This window comes from Pongo pygmaeus, chromosome 1, assembly GCF_028885625.2.
Source record: "Pongo pygmaeus isolate AG05252 chromosome 1, NHGRI_mPonPyg2-v2.0_pri, whole genome shotgun sequence".
Lineage (NCBI taxonomy): Eukaryota > Metazoa > Chordata > Mammalia > Primates > Hominidae > Pongo > Pongo pygmaeus.
Genome location: NC_072373.2, coordinates 176,260,714 through 176,283,307, shown reverse-complemented (window position 1 = coordinate 176,283,307; position 22,594 = coordinate 176,260,714). Strand labels below are relative to the sequence as shown.

Genomic DNA, 22,594 nt, shown 5'->3' with positions numbered 1-22,594 from the left:
CATCTCTACTAAAACTACAAAAATTAGCCGGGTGTGGTGGCAGGCGCCTGTAATCCCAGCTGCTCGGGAGGCTGAGGTAGGAGAATTGCTTGAACCGGGGAGGCAGAGATTGCAGTGAGCCAACATTGTGCCATTGCACTCCAGCCTGGGCAATAGAGCAGTCTTGAAGGAAAAGAAAAGAAAAAAAAAAGAGAGCGAAAGGAAGGAAGGAAGAAAGGAAGAAAAGAAGGAGGGAGGGAGGGAAGGAGGGAGGAAGGAAAATTAGTGGTGCCTTTGTTTGTACCCTGAGTTGGTAAAGCACCCATATAAGTTATAGAACGAGTCAGTTTTATCTACACTCTGCCACCAGTGACCACAACTACCCAAACTGACAAGTAACACACGTGGGAGAGTTCTTTTCTACAGCAGAATATCTTTAAAATTAATAACAGCAATTGCATATACATACACAGCATGCTACAGATTACAAAGCTCTTATCCATCTCTGCCCGCCTCTGAGCCTCATGCCAGCCCTGTGAGATAGCAGGGCAGAATGATTGTCCCTAGGAAATGGAGGCTCAGAGAGGGACATGACCTGCCCATGGTCACCAAGTCAGCAAGTGCCCATCCCACCCCTGTTATGGGTCCCTAAGCTGCCTCCCAGGCGTGTCAGATGCCAGGTCCCTATGCTGTCTATTCAAAGCAGCATCAAGACCACGATGGCAATAACCATGAGGATTCCAGCCAGGATGCAAAGGCCCAGGAAGACGATGTCACTGGTATCCTGGGCCACCATAGTCACTGGGCCCTCCAGTGCCTCTGCCTCATCCCTGGGTGGTGCTTCCTGAAGGTGCTCTGCAGTGGCAGCATAGGGCCCCAGCCAGTGAGAACCAGACAACAGGTAGACAGAAGCCTCCTTGCGCCGCGGCTCACAGCGGACCTCGTACTCATGGATGTCCTCCCGCCCCGCGGCCGAGAAGTCGATGTACAGCACGCTGACAATCACTGAAGTGTTGTTTCTTCTCTGTGGGGTCACAGGGTACTCGTCACACCTGAAGGAGCTTGGGCTGACCTTGTTTCCCTATATATGTGGGGGTCTCAGTACCAGGGGGGCAGAGCCCGAGGAGCCTGTGTTCTAGTCCTTACTCTGAGCCTCAGTGATCCCATCTGTAAAAGGGGTACCGTGAGGGTAAGCTGTCTGGAAGGACGATATCAGATTTGATGCCAGCGTTTCTCTGGCTGATGTTCTGGGGCCATTTACCATGGTCCAGGCTCTATATTTTAAGTATCTTATTTAATTCTCACAACAACCTTCTCTTACTGGTACCATTAAAAACCCCATGTGGCCAGGCGCGGTGGCTCACGCCTGTAATCCCAGCACTTTGGGAGGCCAAGGCGGGTGGATCATGAGGTCAGGAGATCGAGACCATCCTGACTAACACTATGAAACCCCATCTCTACTAAAAATACAAAAAATTACCCGGGCGTGGTGGCGGGCGCCTGTAGTCCCAGCTACTCAGGAGGCTGAGGCAGGAGAATGGCGTGAACCCAGGAGGTGGAGCTTGCAGTGAGCCGAGATCGTGCCACTGCACTCCAGCCTGGGAGACAGAGCGAGACTCCATCTCAAGAAAAAAAAAAAACCCATGTTACAGAGGAGGAAACTAAGGCCCCGAGGTTAAATCCCTTGCCTGAGGTCACACAGCATACAAGTGACAGAGCCCATATTCTCACTCAGATCTGCCCAACTCTTAACTGTGCTCTTGGCCATCACACCTCACTCAAACAAAAGAATATAGAACCAAAGGCGGCTTTTCAAAGCGTCGACTCCAATCCCCCATCCTTGGCAAATTTACAGACTCCAATCCCCCATCCTTGGCAAATTTATAGACGTGACTACTGAGGCCTGGAAGGGTGATGACTTGCCCAGAGCTAGGTCAGAAGCCAAGTCTCCTGCCTCCACCTTAGGAGCTTTGTCCTCGGTGCTGTATGGCTTCCCCCTGCAGCCTTTTCTCCCCATGATATCTGCAGTAGGTATCCTGCTGTTGAGTCCCTGGCTACCCCAGGGACAGCAGCCTAGTGTTGGGAAGAGCCATCGAGGAACAAGATGTGGGGGCCTGGCACCCTGCTGCCCTCCCCACCTTGGATGAAGGAGTCGAGTGGCCCTGAGACGATGGGCCTGCAGGCCCAGGCTGGAGGGCAGCATTGTAATGGGCAGTGTGGCGTGGTCAGCAGTGATGCAGAACTACTCTCCCAACCACGCCCAATCTGCAGCAGCCACTGCCTTCTTCAGGGTTTCCTAACTGGCCCCATCTAGCAAGTAGCACTTCTGAGAGGATGCTTCTAAAAATCAAAGCCGCCTAGCAGAGTCACAGCAGCCGTGAATAGTAGGAAGTCCCCAGCACCAGAGACTGGGTAACCCTTTTGGGGAAGGGTTGAACAGGTGTCACAAATCAGGAGGGTTCTTGTGGTTTTTTGTTTTTTTTTTTTGAGACAGAGTCTTGCTCTGTTGCCCAGGCTGGAGTGTAGTGGTGTGATCTTGGCTCACCGCAACCTCTGCCTCCCAGGTTCAAGCGATTCTCATGCCTCAGCCTCCCGAGTAGCTGAGATTACAGGAGTTCACCGCCACGCCCAGCTAATTGTTGTATTTTTAGTAGAGACGAGGTTTCATCATGTTGACCAGACTGGTCACAAATCAGTTTTATGGACTAGGTGACTTTATGTGTCTCTTCCAACTTTGGGCTTCCAAAAGGCTCTGATTCCATGTCCCCAAAGGAGCTCCTGCTCCCATCTGAGAACTTGTGCCCTGGATTTTTGGGATATAGAATCAGGACACTGGGGAAAGAAAGACTCCTGAGAGTGGAAGGGGACCCAGTGAAAGGCTAAAGTTAATCTATATAATAAGGAAGGGAGGAAAAAATCAGAGAATGGGGGTGGGGGGAAGCTTTAGGGGGTTTTGATGAGTGACAGACTTGACAAAGAAAGAAAAGCCACACAACATGGGGTGTTGACGGCTGTGGAGGGAGTCAAGTCTCTAATGTTTTTAAAGAGATGCACGTGAAGATTGGCATTACTTTTTATTGCTGTCAGCTGTTTGAGCTACGTATCTTCCAAAGCAACTCTATGCAAAGACTGATCCTTGAGGGTCTAGGATTTATAAGGGTTACACTAAGAATCCATGAATCTAAGGTTTTCTGATTTTATGTTTCCAAGATACTGACCCCAAGATTTCATGGTTCTGTGGTTCTGAGTTCTGGTGGTGGTTCTGTGACTATGAGACAGTGAGTGTCTATGAGTCGTTGGTTCTAGGATTTCCTGAGTCCCTGCTTCTCGGATTCTTTGTCTCCGTCATTCTATGACTTTATGGAATGTGGTTCTGTCCCAAACAAAACCCCTGGGAGACTTAGGGCATGGAATAGGGGGAGGGCAGAATACCTCGGCAGCCAGGACTGGCCCCCTACCCTCCTCCTCTTCTCAGGTCAAAAGGATGGTGGCTGCCAGGAGGCTGGGGCAGGCAGAGGGTGGCCTGGAGGGGCCAGAGGCATACATGTGGCTAATGCTGGGAGGCAGGGGAGGGTTTGCTGGAAAGCACATGATTTCTGCTAAGTCAGACTGCAAAGCCCCTGGATTTCAAGGCCAGAGAGTCTTTCCAACAGAGGCCACTGTTCCTTTACTCCATACCCCACTTCCTGACCTGTCCCTAAGCATACAAATATCCAGGGTGCTTGAGCCACTGCCCAGTGACTCTCTGAGGGCCCTAAGTCTGGGTTCACGGCCTCCAAAATACAAGGATAGTAGGGAAAATGGACTTGTAAGCCTCACAGCCTTTTGAGAGAGGGGATCCTGTGCCTTGAAAGGGCCTTTTGTGCTGTGGAGCCCAGGGATGGATTTGGATCACCAGGTTGGGGATGGGTGGGAGAAGCAGGGCTCCCACACAGCTCTGCATATTAAAGGGGTGAGGTCTTCAGGGTCCTTGGGGAGCACTGAAGGGAAAGGGGAGGAACAGCAAAGAAGAACTGCTGGCAGCTCAGCCAGCAGGGCCCCTGTAGCAGGAGTGACCGGTAGCATCTTTAGGTTGCTGTGGGGTTAAGCAGCAGCAGCTGGGGTTAGGAAAGAGAGCTGGGAAGAGAAAAGGAAGAGAGCTGGGAACCGGAGGGACCCCCTCTCCTCTGTCTTTCCTATTGGAGTTCTTTGCTACATTTACTCTGAGCAAATTGGTTGAGGTAAGTAAAGCCAAGAAGGGCTTAGCTCTGCATCCAGGCCTGTGTGGCCCCCAGAGCCAGGAGAAGCTGAATTTTTAGGAATGTGAGGTGCATTTCAGCAGGGTCAGAGTCCCTCCCTTGTGCCTGCCCCCTCCCCGAGCCCCTACCTGAGACTCAGTGCCGCAGGTATCAAAGCGGGCCTGGATCCTGAAGTTGCCGCCGACCTCCTGGGCGGCACAGCTCCGGCTGCCCAGGTAGACCTTGGTCCGCTCCAGCGGGGACAGCGCCTGCGTGGAGATCAGGATCTGGAAGTCCGTGCGGGAGCAGCTCACGTTCATGGGCACCACTGGGAATCAGAGGGAGGAGCTGGAAGCCTTAGGGTCAGGCGGTCTGACCCTCACCCCCCCAACACCCCCTACCCTCCCACAAAGGGTGGTGGATGGGGAAACTGAGGCCCAGAGTAGGAAAAGCTCTTACGGAATCCTACAGGGCACAGTATGGGATGTTTTACACGGGTTACTCCGTTCAACTCCATCAGACTGTGAGCTCCTCAGGGAAGGCACCAAGTTTGATTCTTTCAGCGTCCTCTGGGCCCAGCACAGAGCTTGGCAGGCCCAGTGAATGCTGAGTGAATGAATGAATGTTCTTAATAATCATAAAAATTCATCTGCTAATCACTTGGCCATGTGCCAGGCAATTCATTCAATTATTTAACAAATATATTGATGGCCTACTATGTTCAGGTCCTATTCTCAGCACCACAAATACAAAAATGAGGAAAAAACACAGCTGAAATTCTTGACTTGTGGAACTTACATTCTAGATGGGGGAGGGGGCAATAAATGTAAAATACACCCACATGTCAGAGTGCCCCGAAGGAAAATCAAGCAAAGAAGAAAACAGTGGGAGAGTAGAGTGAATCGGAATTGGGGAGGAGTGAGGAAGGAGAGTTTCAGTTTTAAAAAGGGTGGTGAGGGAAGCCTCACTTTCCCTCCCTACAATGACCCCAGGAGGTGGATGTGACTAAACTCATTTTACAGGTTTGGGAACGGACGCTCTGAGAGATGAAGTTGTTTGCAGTGGCCAACCAGGTCAACAGGATTTCAAAGTTCATGGTCTGTTCGCCCTATTCAGCAGGCTCCTGCAGCCCTCCTGGCCAGGGCAGTGTGCACATGACTCAAAGTGTCTGCTTTGGGTGAGCGTGTTTGTGTGAGTGTGTGTGTGTGCATGCATGCGGGGGTAGAGGTGAGGATAGGGGAAAGGAAGGCAGCTGCCTGGTGGGAGGAAAAGGAAAGACAGCTGGCAGGCAGAGGCCTGGAACTCTCAACCCCTCTGCGGGAAATGCCTCAGACATATTTCAGCCTCTGGTGTCTGGGCAGTAGGGGATTTATGGGCCAGCCGTCTCCCACGATGATCTCGGTGGTGCTGAACTGTGTGTCACCCCCAGCTGGCACTGTGGCTGCCCTCCCAGTGGGGAGGCCTCCTGCAGCCTGGGCCACATCTGGAGCCTCGCCCAGTGTGAGTGCCCCTGGGCCCCCACAGGGATCTGAGGGGGAGGGTGGTGGGGTGGCGTGGGGGTGGGCACTCCTGCCCTGAAGCCCCTGGAACAGGAGCTGGGATGATAACCCCCCCTAACTTTCTCTCCTTCTCTGCAGAAGGGGCTTGTCTTAAATCACACAGGGCTGGGAGAGGGCCTGGGAGAGTTCTGGAAATAAGACTATCAGAGGCAAAAGGAATTTTAAAGATCTTTCCGTCAATATCCTCTTCTTACAGGTGGAGAAACTGGGGCCCACAGAGACATGGGGCCATGCCAACTAGTGGAGGCAGAGCCAATGGAGCTGGGCTCTCCAGGGCTGTGCTAACAGAGCCACAGCTCTCCCACCCCAGCTTGCAGGTGGAGCCCACTGAGGCCTGAAGGGGCTGGCCTGCCCAAGTTCACGTCTCTGCCCCAAGCTTGCTGCAGATCACCATCTCCTCCATCCCTGGCCCCAACTCCCCTTGCATATGGAGCAAGGAAAGATCTTTTGAATGCTGAACAGGCCTGAGACACCTTCCTGAAGGAAAGATGTCCTTGGATCCAGGCATTGTGACCTTGTTACTTCATTTGGCCTTCACAACCACCTGTCTAGGGCCTTCATCAACCTCTTTGACAGATGAGCCCTCTTGGATGATCAGTAAACGGCGGCATTTGGATGTGACCCTGGTCTCTGAGCTTAGCTCTGGACTCCCCTCCCTCGTGCCCCTCTCAAACAAGCAAGAAGAAGGCAGGAGAGTAAGTTCTAATCCTGGCTGTGCCACTGACTGCCCATGTGGTCACAATGAAGTCTTTCCCCTCTCAGCACCTCCGTTGCTACACCTGCACAACGAGGAGCTTTGCTTGGCCAGGAAAAGGGCACAATAGGTGCAGGGTACAGATATTTCTGGGCCCATAGACAAGGAAGGGTGGGAGGAGGGGAGCAATGGTGGACCCTCTTGGCTGACAAATCTAAACAATAATATGGAGCCTGAGAAAGCCAAATACCGGCTTCCCAGCTTCCTCTGCAGCCAGGCATGGCCATCTGACTGAGTTCAAACTGATGGGACATTTTGTAAAAGTCTTGTGAGAGGTTCTAGAGATGCTTTTGCTTTCTTGATAAAGAGCCATTTGCAGCTGGCACTTCCCCTGTCCCCTCCAGCCTTGAACATGGATGTGATGCCTGGAGCTATGGCAGCCATCTTGCAGCTGTAAGGCTCAGAGAGTCCCAGAGATAACACTTGGAACAGTGTTGAGCCCCTGGACCAATACAGCAGCTGCCTAGCTCCAGGCTTCCTGTTGAGTGAGGAAAAACAAGCACCATGTTTTCAATGAGTAGTTCTGAATGATACAAGCAGGGCTGGTAGACATACCCAAGGTTATACTAATTTTTTTTTGCCATAAACAATATTACCATATTTTGTCTATTTCCCCTGGATACAGGGGACCAATAACAACACAAGAGGGGCCAGGGGCCCAGGGGGAAGGAACCAGATAGGGAGGGGTGAGGACTCATGAAGTTAGGAGCTGGGGAAGGAGGCTCTGCAATAGTGGAAATAAGTGGGACCCGTGCCGTCCAATCTCAGGGGTCCCGAGAGTGGGCAAGGGTGTAGCCAACAGAGAAGGCGCTGGAGAAGACCATTCATGGGGGTGCAGGACAAACTGGTGGGATGGAGGAAGACTGAGGCTGCAAAGCCTCCCCTTCCCCCTCAGCGGACCCACTCCCACAGCCCAGCTGACCTCCGATGTAGGCCACGGAGAAGCCCCTGTGGGTGGTGCTGCGGTCCGTGTGCAGCAGAAGTAGAAGCTGGTTGTGGCTTGAGGTGACGGGTGGTGGCAGGTGGTGTCCACACCAATTCCCCAGCAGGGGTGCCTCCTCACTGGCCCCATCGAAGGCCGCCAGATGGTCAAAGTCACAGGTCTTGGTCAGGCTGTTGGGCTTCTCCAGGTCCAGATCCAGGAAGAACACCTTGACCCGGTAGCCCGGGGGCAGGCGGATGGTCCAGTGGCAGCGGATGTTGTTGGGGTAGGAGCTGGGGTACTGTGGGCTGGAGAAGTTGCCCCGCATGGCCATGTATACCTCCTGGCATTCTCCTGGGTGGGGGATGGGGAGGTGGGAGGAGCAACAGTGAGGGGAGAGGAGAAGTCACCTCTGCAGTTACAGCTTAGGCAGCAGATGCCACAGTGGTCCTAAAACCACCAGGCAGATTGTGGGCACCATGGCTAGCAAACCAGACAATTGATCCCAACTAGCTGAAAGTTGGGATGCTTGATCCCAAAGCTTGTTTTAAACTGCAACTAGCTGAAAGCTGGGACTTGTATTCCAAATGACAGTCCCCTTCACAGGTGTAGGCCCTGTTTAGGAATTCAATAATAATACACAATACCTGCCCTCAGAGTTACCTCCGAACTCTGGCTTGGCAGATGATGTGGTTCATGCCTGGCTTTTCCCCTTTTCTCACTGCCCCATTTGGTATGTACTATGAGCATACCAAACACTATCTGCCCTCCAGGCCTTTGCACATGCTGTTCCTCCTGCTTGGAACGCCTTTCCCTTCTGCTTCCATCTAACTCCTTCAGGGTACTGCTCAAGTCTCTCCTCCACGAAGTCATCCATGATTCTTACTGATGGATAGCACAGATCATAATGGCTTGCACTGTCTGTTTCCTTATAATCTCTCTAACTAGACTGTAAAGTTCCCATCCATTCATTTGTACAAATATTGAGTACCTACTATGTGCCAGGTGCAAAGATAAGCCCATAAGGGACTCAGTCAGACAGGGGAGATTGACATGCAAACTACACACAGAAGTGACAAATGTTAGATCATAGTGTAAAAAACTTATATAAGGAGTTGAAAAGGGATTAATTCTGGTAAAACGGGAAGTCTTCGCAGAGGTGACATGCTTATGTCTTGGCATTGGCCAAGGGTATGCTAGAGCATTCCAGGCAGAGAGAGTGCAGAAAGCCCAAGGCTGCTGGGGGGCAGAAAGGTGTGACCCCTGCAAGTGTAATGGGGAGACAGGAGCCCAGTAGGCACAGGAGGATTCAGGGTGGAGCTCCAGCCCCTCCTACCTGAGAAGTAGTAGGCCTTGAAGCCACGGCCTCCGATGTTGAAGTCGGACTTGAAGACCACCTGCAGTTCGTGGCCCAGAGACAGGAGGGTGGGGGGCCTGGTGCTGCCACAGTAGTGGTGCCCACGGGTGGGGCCAGGACCCCCAAGTACAGCCACGTAGTCATAGGTGCACTCCTCATTGCCCTCCACCTGGAAGTCCACGAACACCAGCTTGACGTGGGCAGGGCCGGCGGCCCGGATCACCCAGTGGCACTCCATGCTGTTCGGGTAGTTGTTGGGGTACTCAGGACTGGTGAGGACCCCCGACAGGCCGGTCAGGACGCCGCCACACACATCTGCAAGGGAACCCACTTGAGCTGACCTTTCTTTCTCCTTGTGGCTCCCAATTTCCTCCCTTGGGAACAAGACACTCCAACATGCTGCCCCCACAGGTATCTCATTAGGGTCTCATTACCATCCAACAAGCACCTGCTACCCAAGTAGCAAGTGTAGCACGTGCTCAGGCCTAGCACTTGGCACCTATGCTGCCCGTTCAAATCCTCAGAGTAGCCGCACAAGGACTCTCCTGCAGTTTCTCTGAGTTTATAATTAAGAAAAGGGAGGCAAAGAGAAGTTCAGTAGCTTACTTGAGTTTGAGTTCACCCAGGCAGACCTTGAGATAAGGATTTGAGTGCAAGGAGTTTACATGGGAGATCCGGGGGCCCCCAGGTGGGGAGGGAGGGAGTGGACAGAGAAGGGGAGGTGTGTTCAAGTCAGCTGCTGACCTGGGGGGGAACTCTGGGGATGGGGTAAAGCACATACTTCAGAGTTCTGTCAATCTAGGAGCGAGGGAGCTGCGGCATTTATATGCCAACTCCCCAGAGTGCAGGCAGAGGGCTGCTGTGGGCTGGGAGTGACCTACTGAGACTTCAGAAAAAAGCCCTCCAACAAAGAACTGTGGAGGTTGGCAGAAGCACATTGAAATGGCAGGGCCCAGGGAACGTGGTCAGGGCCCTGAGATCAGGTCACCCGACTGGTAACTGGCAAAGTGGGATTTGAACCCAGGAAGACTAACTATGGATCCTGTGCACTTGACCCTTGTGACCTTCACTGTCCACTCCTACAAGGCCAGTGGGGCACAGAGGCTGAGGTGCCTGAGCTCAGGAATGTAATCAAACCTCCCTAACAGATGAGGAAATCAAGACTTAGAGCGAGGACCTGATGAAGTAGAGCTTGGTTTGACATCTGAAGACAAGTAGTCTCCCGTCTCTGCCTTTTATTAGCTGTGTGACTCTGGGGAAGTTAACCCAGCCTCTCTGAGCCTCATTGGAACATTAGAAATCATAAGACTGAACCAGCTTGATCCACTGGGCTCAGACTTGAGCAGAGTCTGAAAATATGCTGCTGGAAACTCTCAGGAAGCCAGCTTGGCCAGTACAACCACACGGCAAGTGTGGGTGAATGCCGTGACTTGCTGGAGGTCACCAGCAGGGAGGGCATATGTGGGATGTGTTTCCTGAGACTCCAGCATCTCGCCCTATGGCACGGCTGTGTGACCAGGGCTCTGGATGGGGCGTCTAAGGACTTGGCGTCTTTTCCCAGTGCTGGCCCAGCCATGTGACTTTAAGAAGGCCCTCTCAGGGACTCAGATTTTGTGAAATGAGAAGGCAGGTTTAGATAGCCTGTGAGATCCCTTCCAACACTAACAACCTTCGCAGAGACTTCCCAACTGTGCCCTGGGGCTCCCCAGCAGCACCCTGGAGCACCTGCTGGCACCTGGTGCAAATTTCATTCTTATGCTGTATTTCAAGCTCTCTTTTAATGTAATGAAAAGACAGCACCCACAGTCTTTAATATCTTTAACAAGATGTTAAAATTTAAATATTCTAAATTTAAAAATTTAACTCATTGGAGGCCATCAATATTTACTTGTGTTTTTAATGATTGGCTTATAAGAAGTTAAAATATGAATTTACAGGCTGGGCATGGTGGCTCATGCCTGTAATCCCAGCACTTTGGGAGCCCAAGGCGGGTGGATCACTTGAGGTCAGGAGTTTGAGACCAGCCTGGCCAACATGGCAAAATCCCATCTCTACTAAAAATACAAAAATTAGCCAAGCATGGTGGGTGGTGTGCACCTGTAATCCCAGCTACTCGGGAGGCTGAGGCAGGAGAATGGCTTGAACCCGAGAGGTAGAGGTTGCAGTGAGCCAAGATTGCGCCACTGCGCTCTAGCCTGGGTGACAGAGCAAAACTCCATCTCAAAAAAAAAAAAAGAACTTACAGAATAAATGCATAGCACTAAAACATTGCCTTTATCTTTTTTTTTTTAACATAGGGGATTAACATAAGGTTCCATTTGACATAAAGGTATTCCTGTTTTTAAAAATGTTAGGAAATGTGGCTGATGGTATTATGACTTTGATATTCCAACATTCTACAAATCTAAGGGTCTAAAATTCCAAAACTATGATTAGATCTGCCTATGGTTCTTGTGTTGTGGCATTCTACGATTCTATCCTTCCAAATGCAGCAGTGACTGGGGTCCCACCCGAGTCCCCCAGGATTGCTGTTGGTGGACCCTGGGGACCAGTAGCCTCTGTGGGTGTCTACTGTTTGAGCTAACATCGAGGCCTTTGGTTCTGGCATTGGGAGGAAGCAGGAGATTTGAGCCTTTGCACAGAACCTGGAGACAAGGATGAATGAGTCAAAGAGAAAGGCAAGAAGAACAAGGCCTCCTCTCCCCTCACTAGACTGAGAGGCAGGTGTCAAGCCTGGTTGAAGGAGAGACGGGTTAGGGACACATGATATAACAGTCACTAGCTCCACCCACACCCTTGTGTGGGAACTCAGGCAAGGATTCCCAAGCCGTGAAGTGGTGGGATGCCACAGAAGGCCCCAACAGCAGTGGTGTCCCCGCCTGTGGCCTTATGCCATGACACAGGACAAGAATGACAAGGGTAGTAGAGCATGAGAGCCTCATTCCTGAGCACAGTGCGACCCTCTGAGGACTCCGGGAGAAACGGAGGCAGCATGGGGAGCATTGCCATGAAGGTGGGAACCCCAGCTACAAGCATGGTCATGAACGGTGAGGAGGCTGCTTTTGCCTTATAAACTATGCATGAGAGCTGGGTCGTGCAGGTTACAGAGCAGCCTACGTGCCAAGATGCTGAGACCCTGTAGGTCTCACCTGAGCCCTGCTGCTGTCTTCCCATCTCCACCCCAGGGCCAGCTCCTCCACTGCCAAATCCCCCCTTGAACTCCTGAGATCAAGTAATTCTCCCACTTTGGTTTGCCAAAGCACCAGGATTACAGGTGTGAGCCACTGCACCAGGTCCCTAAGGCCCCCCGTTGACCTTTCCGGTAGCCCGCAGAAAAGCCATGGCTGGCCACGTGCTTGTCCGAGTGGAAGATGACAGACATGACATGCCAGGAGGAGGTGAAGGGCGGTGGGGGCACCTTGCCGCAGAACCTCCCCAGCAGGTTGCCCTTGTCTGGTGAGGCCCCATTGTAGATCTCCAGGAAGTCGAAGCTGCAGGTGTCGTGGTACTCCAGGTCAAAGGCATGGAAGGTGAGCAGCACCGAGGATCCCTCGGCCACCACGATCAGCCAGCTGCACTCTGTGTTGTAGGGGTACAGTCTAGGGAAGTTGGGGCTGGAGAAGTTTCCAGAAGGTGCTGAGAGCACACCCCCACATTTGACACCTGGGGCAAGGGAGAAGGATGGCTGAGACTCCGTGCTGGGGTCTTGGGTACATGTGGTAAGGGCAGTGGGCCCAGCTACAAAGCTGGGTTCTTGGGATGGGATGAGGGAACACAAGGCCGTGTGTTTATTTGCTCATGCATCAGTAGATGCTGATCAAGCATGCTGGTATTCATTCCACAAATACTGTTTGAGTGCTAGGCATTGTTCTAGGTGCTGGGGTCACAGCAGAAACAAAACAGACAAAACCCCCACCCTCATGGAACCCACATTCCGGCAGGGAAGACAGACAATAAACATAGCAGGTAAAATAGAGAGTTTATGGGGCCAGGTGCAGTGGCTCACGCCTGTAATCCCAGCACTTTGGGAGGCCGAGGTAGGCAGATCACAAGGTCAGGAGTTTGAGACCAGCCTGGCCAATACAGTGAAATCTCATCTCTACTAAAAATACAAAAATTAGCCGGGCGTGGTGGTGCACGCCTGTAGTCCCAGCTACCCGGGAGGCTGAGGCAGGAGAATCACTTGCATCCGGGAGGCAGAGGTTGCAGTGAGCCGAGATCATGCCACTGCACTCCAGCCTGGGCAACAGAGCGAGACTCTGTCTCAAAAAAAAAATAAAAATAAAAAATAAAAAATAAATATATATATAGTTTATGACACAGTGAGAAGCTATGGAGAAAAAGCAAGCCAGGAAAGGAGACAGGAAGTGTCAGGCAGGGCCCTAGAATTTTAGTTAAAACATTACGCGGTAGGGAATTTAAGTTAATTATTAAAACATTATTTTGAAATTAATAATAATAATAACCTCCCCAAGTGAAAATGTGCACAGTCACTACAATGTTAAAAGTACATTTTTATATGTGCAGATCTGCTTGTGTTTAACAAAAGAAAACAATGGAAGGAAACTAATAAGAATAATTCTCTGTCAGGGGAAGTAGTAAAAAGAGTGGAGGAAGCAGGCATGATGGCTGGATCTCCTTAAATGTGCCCTGTTTCATAATTTTCACTGTGTAAGCACATAAAATACTTTATATAATTTTAAGAGATCAAAGAAAAGTTAACCCCTAAATATCCCAAACTGAAACAAATAAACTGAATCTTACCAACTTGGAGGCATAGTCACATGGGGAAAAATGATTTCAACTGACTTTGAAAGACAGTATTTTGACCACACAGTCCTAGTGGGATATATCTCAAGGACAAAATGAACCACAACAACATCTTAAACTATATTCAGTAAACTTACTATTAATAATGATATTAAATATCATTTTGCAATTATTATATATTAGAGTAGAGCAAATAAGTAAGTTAATGTCAATAGAAACCAATATTTTCAGTGTAAGAGTGGTAGGTATAATTTTTTTTTTTTTTTTTTTAGATGGAGTCTGGCTCTGTAGCCCAGGCTGGAGTGCAGTGGCACGATCTCAGCTCACTGCAACCTCTGCCTTTCAGGTTCAAGCGATTCTCATGCCTCAGCCTCCCGGGTAGCTGGGATTACAGGTGCCTGTCACCATGCCCAGATAATTTTTGTATTTTTAGTAGAGACAGGGTTTCACCATTTTGGGCAGGCTGGTCTCGAACTCCTGACCTCAAGTTATCCGCCTGCCTTGGCCTCCCAAAGTGCTGGGATTATAGGCATCAGCCACCATGCCCAGCCTGATAGATAAAAATTTAAAATACTAAGTAAAACTCTTGTGATCCTTAATTTGAATTGAAAGTATCAGTGTGAACTTGATTTATTTTTATTTTTTAAAAATTTATTTCCTAGTTCTGTTTACCAAGAAAGCCTAGAATCCAGTAGTGTTTTACACCTCTAGGCTTTCGATTAGGATTCTTATGTTCAACTAAGATGAACAAGGCTCTTTAGAGCAATGTCTGGTACCAGGTTTAATACAGGAAATACACAAAATATACTTGGTTATCTTGCTATGCCAAACAGCAAAGAGGCTATCAAAGACTGCTGAGATTGTGTCAAAAGACACAGAAACCTGGCCAGGCGCAGTGGCTCATGCCTGTAATCCCAGCACTTTGGGAGGTTGAGGTGGGCGGATCGTTTGAGCTCACCAGTTCGAGACCAGCCTGGGCAACATGGCAAAACCCTGTCTCTACTAAAAATACAAAAATTATCTGGGTATGGTGGCGCACGCCTGTCATCCTAGCTTCTCAGGAGGCTGAGACATGAGAATCCCTTGAACCTAGCAGGTAGAAGTTGCAGTGAGCTGAGATTGTGCCGCTACACTCCAGCCTGGGTGACAGAGCAAGACTCCATCTCAAAAAAAAAAAAAAAAAGACACAGAAGCCTACTTGAAATGGCTTCCACTGGCTAAAGAAGGTACAATTCGAGCATCAAAAGAGAGTAATGCCTGCAGTGGATTGAAACATGTCACATATATAAAAACAAGAATTCGCAATGCAACTCAAAAGAAATTAAAATGAAACTCATTGGTTTATTTTAGAGGTTGCTAGGCACTAACTCATTTATCAATTTTTTTTGGGAAATTGATAATAGAAATTTAACATCTACTTGGCCTTTCCTATATGGACTGTATTTCTGGACAACTAAATAGATGGTGAGGGAAAACTTATTGTTGGCCCAGACTGGAGTGCAATGTTGCAACCTTGGCTCACTGCAACCTCCACCTCCTGGGTTCCAGCAATTCTCCTGCCTCAGCCTCCCAAGTAGCTAGATTACAGGTGCCCGCCACTATGCCCAGCTAATTTTTGTATTTTTAGTAGAGACAGGGTTTCACTATATTGGCCAGGCTGGTCTCGAACTCCTGACCTCAGGTGATCCACCCGCCTGGGCCTCTCAAAGTGCTGGGATTACAGGCATGAGCCACCGTGCCCGGCCGGGAAAACTTATTTATAGAAGACTTCGGAAAGAATAACAACACTAGGAAAACATAATTTTGGCTGGCCGTGATGGCTCAGACCTGTAATCCCAGCAATTTGGGAGGGCAAAGCAGGAGGATCACTTGGGTCCAGGAGTTTGAGACCAGCCTGGGCAACATAGTAAGACCCCTATCTCTACAAAAAAAATATAAAAATTAGCTGGGCATGGTGGTGCATGTTGGTGGTCCCAGCTGCTTGGGAGGCTGAGGCAGGAGGATCACTTGAACCCAGTATTTCAAGACCAGCCTAGGCATAGCAAGACCCCAACCTCTTAAAAAAAAAAAATTAGCTTCAGCTGACTATTTGACAGTGAAAAAAAAAAAACTGAAGAAGTTAATTTGGAGACCTTTGTAACAAATAGACCAGGCTAACAAACCCTGAACCCACTGATGTAGATAAGTGTCGAGTGGAACATGGGCCAGTAAATGTCTTCTTGAAAAAAAAAGTGAAGAAATATGAATCTCAGGAAGTCTCTGGATCTGTCTACAGTTAGAGTAAATATGGAACCTAGAGGAACATTTTAAGTAATTCCATGAGGACACGTTTGGCAAGTCCAGAATGTGGGAAGTTCTATAAGATAAATGACGCTGGGGCTTCAACAACAAATTTTAAAGGGGGGAAGGAGGCACAACTGTTGTATTAAAAGAGTCAAGGCCGGGTGCCATGGCTCAGACCTGTAATCCCAGCACTTTGGGAGGCCGAGGCAGAAGGATCACCTGAGGCCAGGAGTTTGAGACCATCCTGAGCAACATAGTGAGACCCTGTCTCTACAAATAATAATAATTTTATAAAAAATATAAAAGTCAGCCGGGCGAGGTGGCTCACGCCTGTAATCCCAGCACTTTGAGAGGCCGAGGCGGGCAGATCACGAGGTCAGGAGATCGGGACCATCCTGGCTAACACGGTGAAACCCCGTCTCTACTAAAAATACAAAAAAAAATTAGCTGAGCGCAGTGGCGGGCGTCTGTAGTCCCAGCTACTCGGGAGGCTGAGGCAGGAGAATGGCGTGAACCCGGGAGGCAGAGCTTGCAGTGAGCCGAGATCGCGCCACTGCAGTCTGGCCTGGGTGAAAGAGCGAGACTCCGTCTCAAAAAAAAAAAAAAATTATATATATATATATAAAAGTCAAATATCAACCAAATGCAATGTATGGACCTTGTTTGGATTCTGATTTGAACAAATGAATTGTAAAAATATATATATTATATATAAAATATATATATTTATAAAATATATATATTTTATATATAATATATAATATATATATTTTATATATTATATATAATATATAATATATATATTATATAATATATAATATATATATAATATATTATATATAATATATAATATATATGTTTTATATATAATATATAATATATAATATATATGTTTTATATATAATATATAATATATAATATATATGTTTTATATATAATATATAATATATATATTTTATATATAATATATAATATATAATATATATATTTTATATATAATATATAATATATATATTTTATATATAATATATAATATATATATTTTATATATAATATATAATATATATATTTTATATATAATATATAATATATATATTTTATATATAATATATAATATATATATTTTATATATAATATATAATATATATATTTTATATATTTTTTTGGTCAATAGTTGGGGAAAACTGAACATGAATTGAGTTAGCATATAAATTAAGGAATGATGCCGGGAGTGGTGGAGTGCTCCTGTGGTCCCAGCTTCTCAAGAGGCTGAGGCAGGAGGACAACTTGAGCCCAGGGGTTCGAGGCTGCAGTGAGCTATGACCACAGCACTGTACTCCAGCCTGGATGACAGAGAGAGACCTTGTCTCTAAAAATTTTTTTTTTAATTAAGGACTTATTATACCATGGTAAAGGTATTGAGGTTATATACAGTTTTATGTGTTTCTCTGTTAGAGACATATTCTGACATATTTATGGGTGAAATAATATGGCATCTGAGATAGGCTTTAGATTTCTCCACACCTCCCAGAATGGGGCTAGGGTGGGATAGAAGAAACAAGAAAGGCAGAACGTTGATAATTATTGAAGATGATTGATGGGGACATAGGGATTCATTGTATGATTTTCTGTGCTTTGGGTATGTTTGAAATTTTTCGTAATTAAAAGTTAACGAAATAGCCAGCACATCCCTGGTCACCTTCTCAGCGAGGCCTTCCCTAACCACCCTATATACACCTGAAACCCTCTCCCCAGCCTATACTCCTTCTCTCCCTTTAGTGCTATATGCTTCTCCACAGAGTTCGTCATGATCCAACATACTATTTATTTTACTTATTGATTTGGTTCAGTATCCTGCCACAAAAATGTAAGCTCTATAAGAGCAAGGATTTCTGTCCCCCTCCCTGCTGTACTGCAAGCACCTGGAACAGTACCTGGCACAAAGCTGGTGCTCAGTGTATATTTGCTGAATGAATGAGTGAGTGAATGATCTTATACAATCCTCACAACAGCCCCATGAACTAGACAGGGCAGGTGCTACTGACTCATTTTACAGATGAGAAAACTGAGCCCGGGAAAGGGAAGTTACTTGTTGTAGTGAACATCTATTGCTTTGGGTCTGCCCAATACCCCTTCCTCCGCCTCTTGCAACAATAGCCACCTCTTTTAGACACTGCTCCCCTCCTTGCCTCCACGTGGTAACCCTCCCTCCTCTTCCTTGCCCCAGGGGTGGATGCCTGACTCTAGCTGGGGAGTCCTGGGGGTCCCACCACCACCACAGTGACTGGCCTGCAGGGTGGGCATGTGCTCCAGGCTAGGTCAGAGTTCTGCTCAGAATGCCCAGATAGGGGTTCTTTCCTTTCTGGTCCCTTGACTGGGAGGGGGAGCCCTGGGGGTGGAACAAGGTCCATACATTGCATTTGGTCGGTATTTGACTCTTAAATTTTTTAAAAAATTATTATTGGCCAGGCGTTGTGGTTCACGCCTGTAATCCCAGCACTTGGGAGGCCAAGGTGTGTGGATCACCTGAGGTCAGGAGTTCGAGACCAGCCCAGCCAACATGGTGAAACCCCGTCTCTACTAAAAATACAAAAATTGGCCAGGCATGTTGGCGGGAGTCTGTAATACCAGCTACTCAGGAGGCTGAGACAGGAAAATCGCTTGAACCCGGGAGGCAGAGGCTGCACTAAGCCGAGATTGCGCCACTGCACTCCAGCCTGGGTGAGACAGAGTGAGACTCCATTTCAAAAAAAAAAAAAAAATTTTATTATTTATGCTCAGGGCTTAAGGAAAAATCCCCTCTGTGGACTGGAAGAGCCATGTGAAAAGTGGAGGTGACCCTGGAGCCCAGAGGCTCTGGTTGTGGCATCCCTGAGCCCAGCTCGGCTACCTCCTGCCTCCCTGGTTACAGAGCCAATGTATTCTTCTTTTTGCTAAAACTCATCCAGGTTGAGTTTCTGTCACTTGCAACCAAAAGCATCCTGAAGAATACACTTAACTAAATCCCTATAAGAGAAGACACATTCGCTAAACATGTGCCCTGTACCAGGCCTGTGCTGATTCAAAATGGGCCCCTCCGTGGGAAGCTCACCGTGGAGTGGGGCAGGGGGAGTCAGGCAAATGAGACAAAACACACAGCGTGATTGCACTGTGGCCACAAAGGGGCTCTGGGGTCTGGGGAGAGGAAAGCCGATCTTGCTGGGGCCAGCAGTATCAAGAGGGGCAAGATTCCCAGAGGGGGTGATATTTGAGTTTGTCTAGGAAGAATGAGAAGGTTTCATCAGTTGGGGAAGATTTGCAGGGAGGGAATGGCATAGACAAAGGCTCAGACGCATGTGCACTTAGCCTCTGTGAGCTGTGAAATGGGGATAGTGGTGCCTCCCTTGCTGGGTGACTGTGAGCGCTGATGAGCTAAAGGTTGTGTGAGGGCCGCACAGATGCACATTATCGGCTCTCTGCCTGGCTCTTGGGGTGGGACAGGGCAGGAATGGCATCTAATTCATGCCTTTATGGCAAAAGGACAAATAGATATTCTGTCCAATGCCTGTTATTGTCCTTCTCCCAGCCCTACCCACAGGGCAGGGAAAGGCACCAGAGCATCAGAGTGGAATTCCTACAGCCCAGGTGGCTCCAGTCATCAGCATAAGCAGAGGCCTTGTCCACTAGGACCCAGCCAGGCACACTGATGTCCAGGGTTACCCCAAGGCCCCTTAAGCCCCAGTGGCCAGAAAATAGGAAAAGCTACCTCCTCCCACCACCCAGGCATGGGTTGAGACGCTTGGGTGCCCATCCCATCTCTGCCAGTGACTGGGTGACTGGCAAGGTAAAATTCCTCCCTGAGCCCCACTTGAGCCTTGCAGAAGGGTGAAATGATATCACCCTGGCTTCACAGACAGGTAAACAATGCTTGGAAGGCCAGAGCAGCACAAAGCCACTGGGGACCACAGTGCAGTCAGAGGGTTCCAGGAGCCCCAGTGAAGGCGCATGTGAGGTTGATGGAGGATGTGGAAGGCCGATGCAGGGAGTGGTATTTGATCTGAGCTTGAAGGGTGAGCCAGATGTTCTCAGGTGGAAAAAGGGAAAAAAGACTTTCCAGACAGAGGGGACAGCAGAGCTTAAGATCCCTGAGGGTGAAGCCGAAGGGGTTGTGATTCCCCTGCCAGAGCATGGGATGCCCAAGGGATGCAGGAAACTGAGGCTCAATACTATATGGAATTTGGAGCCCACACTCAGAGGGCACTGACTACCATAAGAAGGAACTTTGATTTCACTTGCTTGGCAGTGGGATGGACAGCAGGGTCTCGGGAGGAGAATAAAGACTCTTCAGCAACAGGCTGGGTGCGGTGGCTCATGCCTGTAATCCCAGCACTTTGGGAGGCCGAGGCAGGTGGATCATCTGAGGTCAGGAGTTCGAAACCAGCGTGACCAACATGGTGAAACCCCGTCTCTACTAAAAATACAAAAATTAGCTGGCCGTGGTGGCACATGCCTGTAATCCCAGCTACTCAAGAGGCTGAGACAGGAGAATTGTTTGAACCCGGGAGGTGGAGGTTGCAGCGAGCTGAGATAGGGCCACTGCACGCCAGCCTGGGCCACAGAGTAAGACTCTGCCTCAGAAAAAAAAAAAAAAAAAAGACTGTTTAGCAATAAACCTTTAATAGTTTTTGGAGTCATTCCCTTCAACCTTGGTGACCATGTAGCCTTGGACAGGTTACTTAATATCTCTAGTCCTCAGTTTCTTCATCTGGAAAATGGGGGACTAACATCCACCTTGAAGTTTGTTGTGCAGATTAAATGCAACCTACATGTGAAACATGCAACACACGGCAGGCACTCAATAAATATTGTCTTCCCCCATCTCAGGAACAAACACATTCTCAACTCAGCCACGTCCCCTAAAAGGACCTCCTGCTTTCTGGCTTCCCATGTAGAAACTTCTTGAGCCCCTGGCTGTTGCCTGCCCACCTCCTTCCCCTCTCAGTTCATGTCTGTCCCAAGAGTGCCTACCTTCCATGGCTTGGGCCCGGGGCCCTGGGCCCAGCAGTGCCACTGCCAGCAGCAGGCAAGCCCCCCGCTCTGCCAGCATCTCCTCACCAGGGGCCCCCCACAGGTCTGCCGAGCTCAGGTAGGCCAGGATCTGAGGGTCCGGAGCAAGGGAAAGAGAGGTGAGGCTGAAAGGGCCTCCAAGTTAACGGTGGCATGAATAATTCACTGGCCCCTAGAATTAGTAAGCCGATCCCCGGGTACTTCCTTCGCTCACTGTAAAGTGACGGATCTGTTGTCACCAGGTTTACACGTTCTGAGATCTGCACCGACCACACTATCAGGAAGGGAAGCAACTCAGGCCTGGAAGGAAAGTGGGTGGTGGAGAAAGGACATAACTTTTGGGGCCAGGTAGATCTCCGATCAATCCCAGTTCAGCCTGTAACTTGCCAGGTCACCTTAGACAAGTCATTTAACTCCCCCGGTCTGGGTCTTCTCATCCATCCAGTGGGGCTGTTCAGCTCCGACCCAGGGGTTGTTATGAAAATGAAAGGAGATCGCACTTGCTAAAGCACAGAGTAGGTGCTCGCTACAGGTTCTTCCCATCCCCACCCCTGAGGGAGCTGAAAGGAGCCTGTATTTAGTGGGACACGCAGAACAACTTCCCTCAGACATGCGGATTTAGCTCAGAGGAGGCAAGGAGGTTGCTGTGGACAGTTGATGAGGGAAAAGTCTTTTTCACGCAAGAATGCAGCAGGAATAACAGAATTAGAAAATCGTATTGTGCAACTCTTAATGCAATAATAGGTCTGGGACCCAGTGTAACTTCCGGCCAAGAATATGAAATGCTTGCTCCTTTATTGATCCCAAGCCTTGCTTGAACATCATTGTGTGCCAGGCCCTGCACAAGGAGCTGGCGCTGCAGAAATGCCCCAGGGACTTTGTGTCCAACAGGAAGCGGGCTCTTTCTTCTCATCTGGAGTCTTTTGATTTGGTTCAGTTCAGCCCAACATGCATTTCTAAGCTCCTTCTCTGTGCAGAGCCTGTGCCAGGCATGGGGACAGCAGGGGAACATGGCACATTCCTGCTCTCCCAGTGAGGATCCTGGGCTCTTTCTGGCAGACTAAGGTCTGAATCCTGGCTCCACCCCTGCCTGGCTGTGGTAGCCCGGGAAAGTAACCCAACTCTGTAACTCTGAGGCCAGGTTCCTGGATTGCGAAATTGGAGCAAGAATTAGTAGCCTGCAGTTTGCTGAAAGGATTAAACGTGATAGTGTATGAGAAGTCTTAGCCAGTGCCTGGCTCAGTGCATAGACACACTCAAGATTTCTATTTATCCTAGAGGAACCCAGACAGCCTCATCTGCCAGCCAGGATGTGCCTCTGGCCCATCCTTTTGTCAGGAAGTCCCCAGGGAGCCCTTTGCTGCGGGCATAGGAAGACTCGTGGAAGGTGTTCAGTGGAGCCTCAGGACCGGTCAGGCCTGAGGGATTGGCTTACCTGTGGAGGTTGACTGGCAGGAAAGAAGTGTTCAGCTGTTCCAGGCAGTCTGTGAAAGTGGGAGTTTCTGTATTTTATTTTATTTATTTATATATTTTTTGAGACAGAGTCTTGCTCTGTCACCCAGGCTGGAGTACAATGGCGTGATCTCAGCTCACTGCAACCTCTGCCTCCTGGGTTCAAGTGATTCTCCTGCCTCAGCTTCCCAAGCAGCTGGGATTATAGGCACCTGCCACCACACCCAGCAAATTTTTGTATTTTTAGTAGAGACG

At 49.0% G+C, this 22,594-nt stretch overlaps 1 protein-coding gene across 1 annotated transcript; it reads right to left on the bottom strand.

The window, feature by feature from the left end:
• Positions 1 to 395: 395 nt before the first annotated feature.
• On the bottom strand, positions 396 to 21,006 carry CDCP2 (CUB domain containing protein 2). Its single transcript, XM_054452474.1, has 6 exons — positions 20,849 to 21,006; positions 12,104 to 12,451; positions 8,768 to 9,103; positions 7,432 to 7,785; positions 4,346 to 4,524; positions 396 to 1,003 (listed from the first exon to the last, which is right to left on the bottom strand). Exons 1-6 carry the CDS (start codon positions 20,925 to 20,927, stop codon positions 677 to 679), a joined length of 1,623 nt encoding a protein of 540 aa, XP_054308449.1. The 5' UTR covers positions 20,928 to 21,006; the 3' UTR covers positions 396 to 676.
• Between the last annotated feature and the right edge of the window lie 1,588 nt (positions 21,007 to 22,594).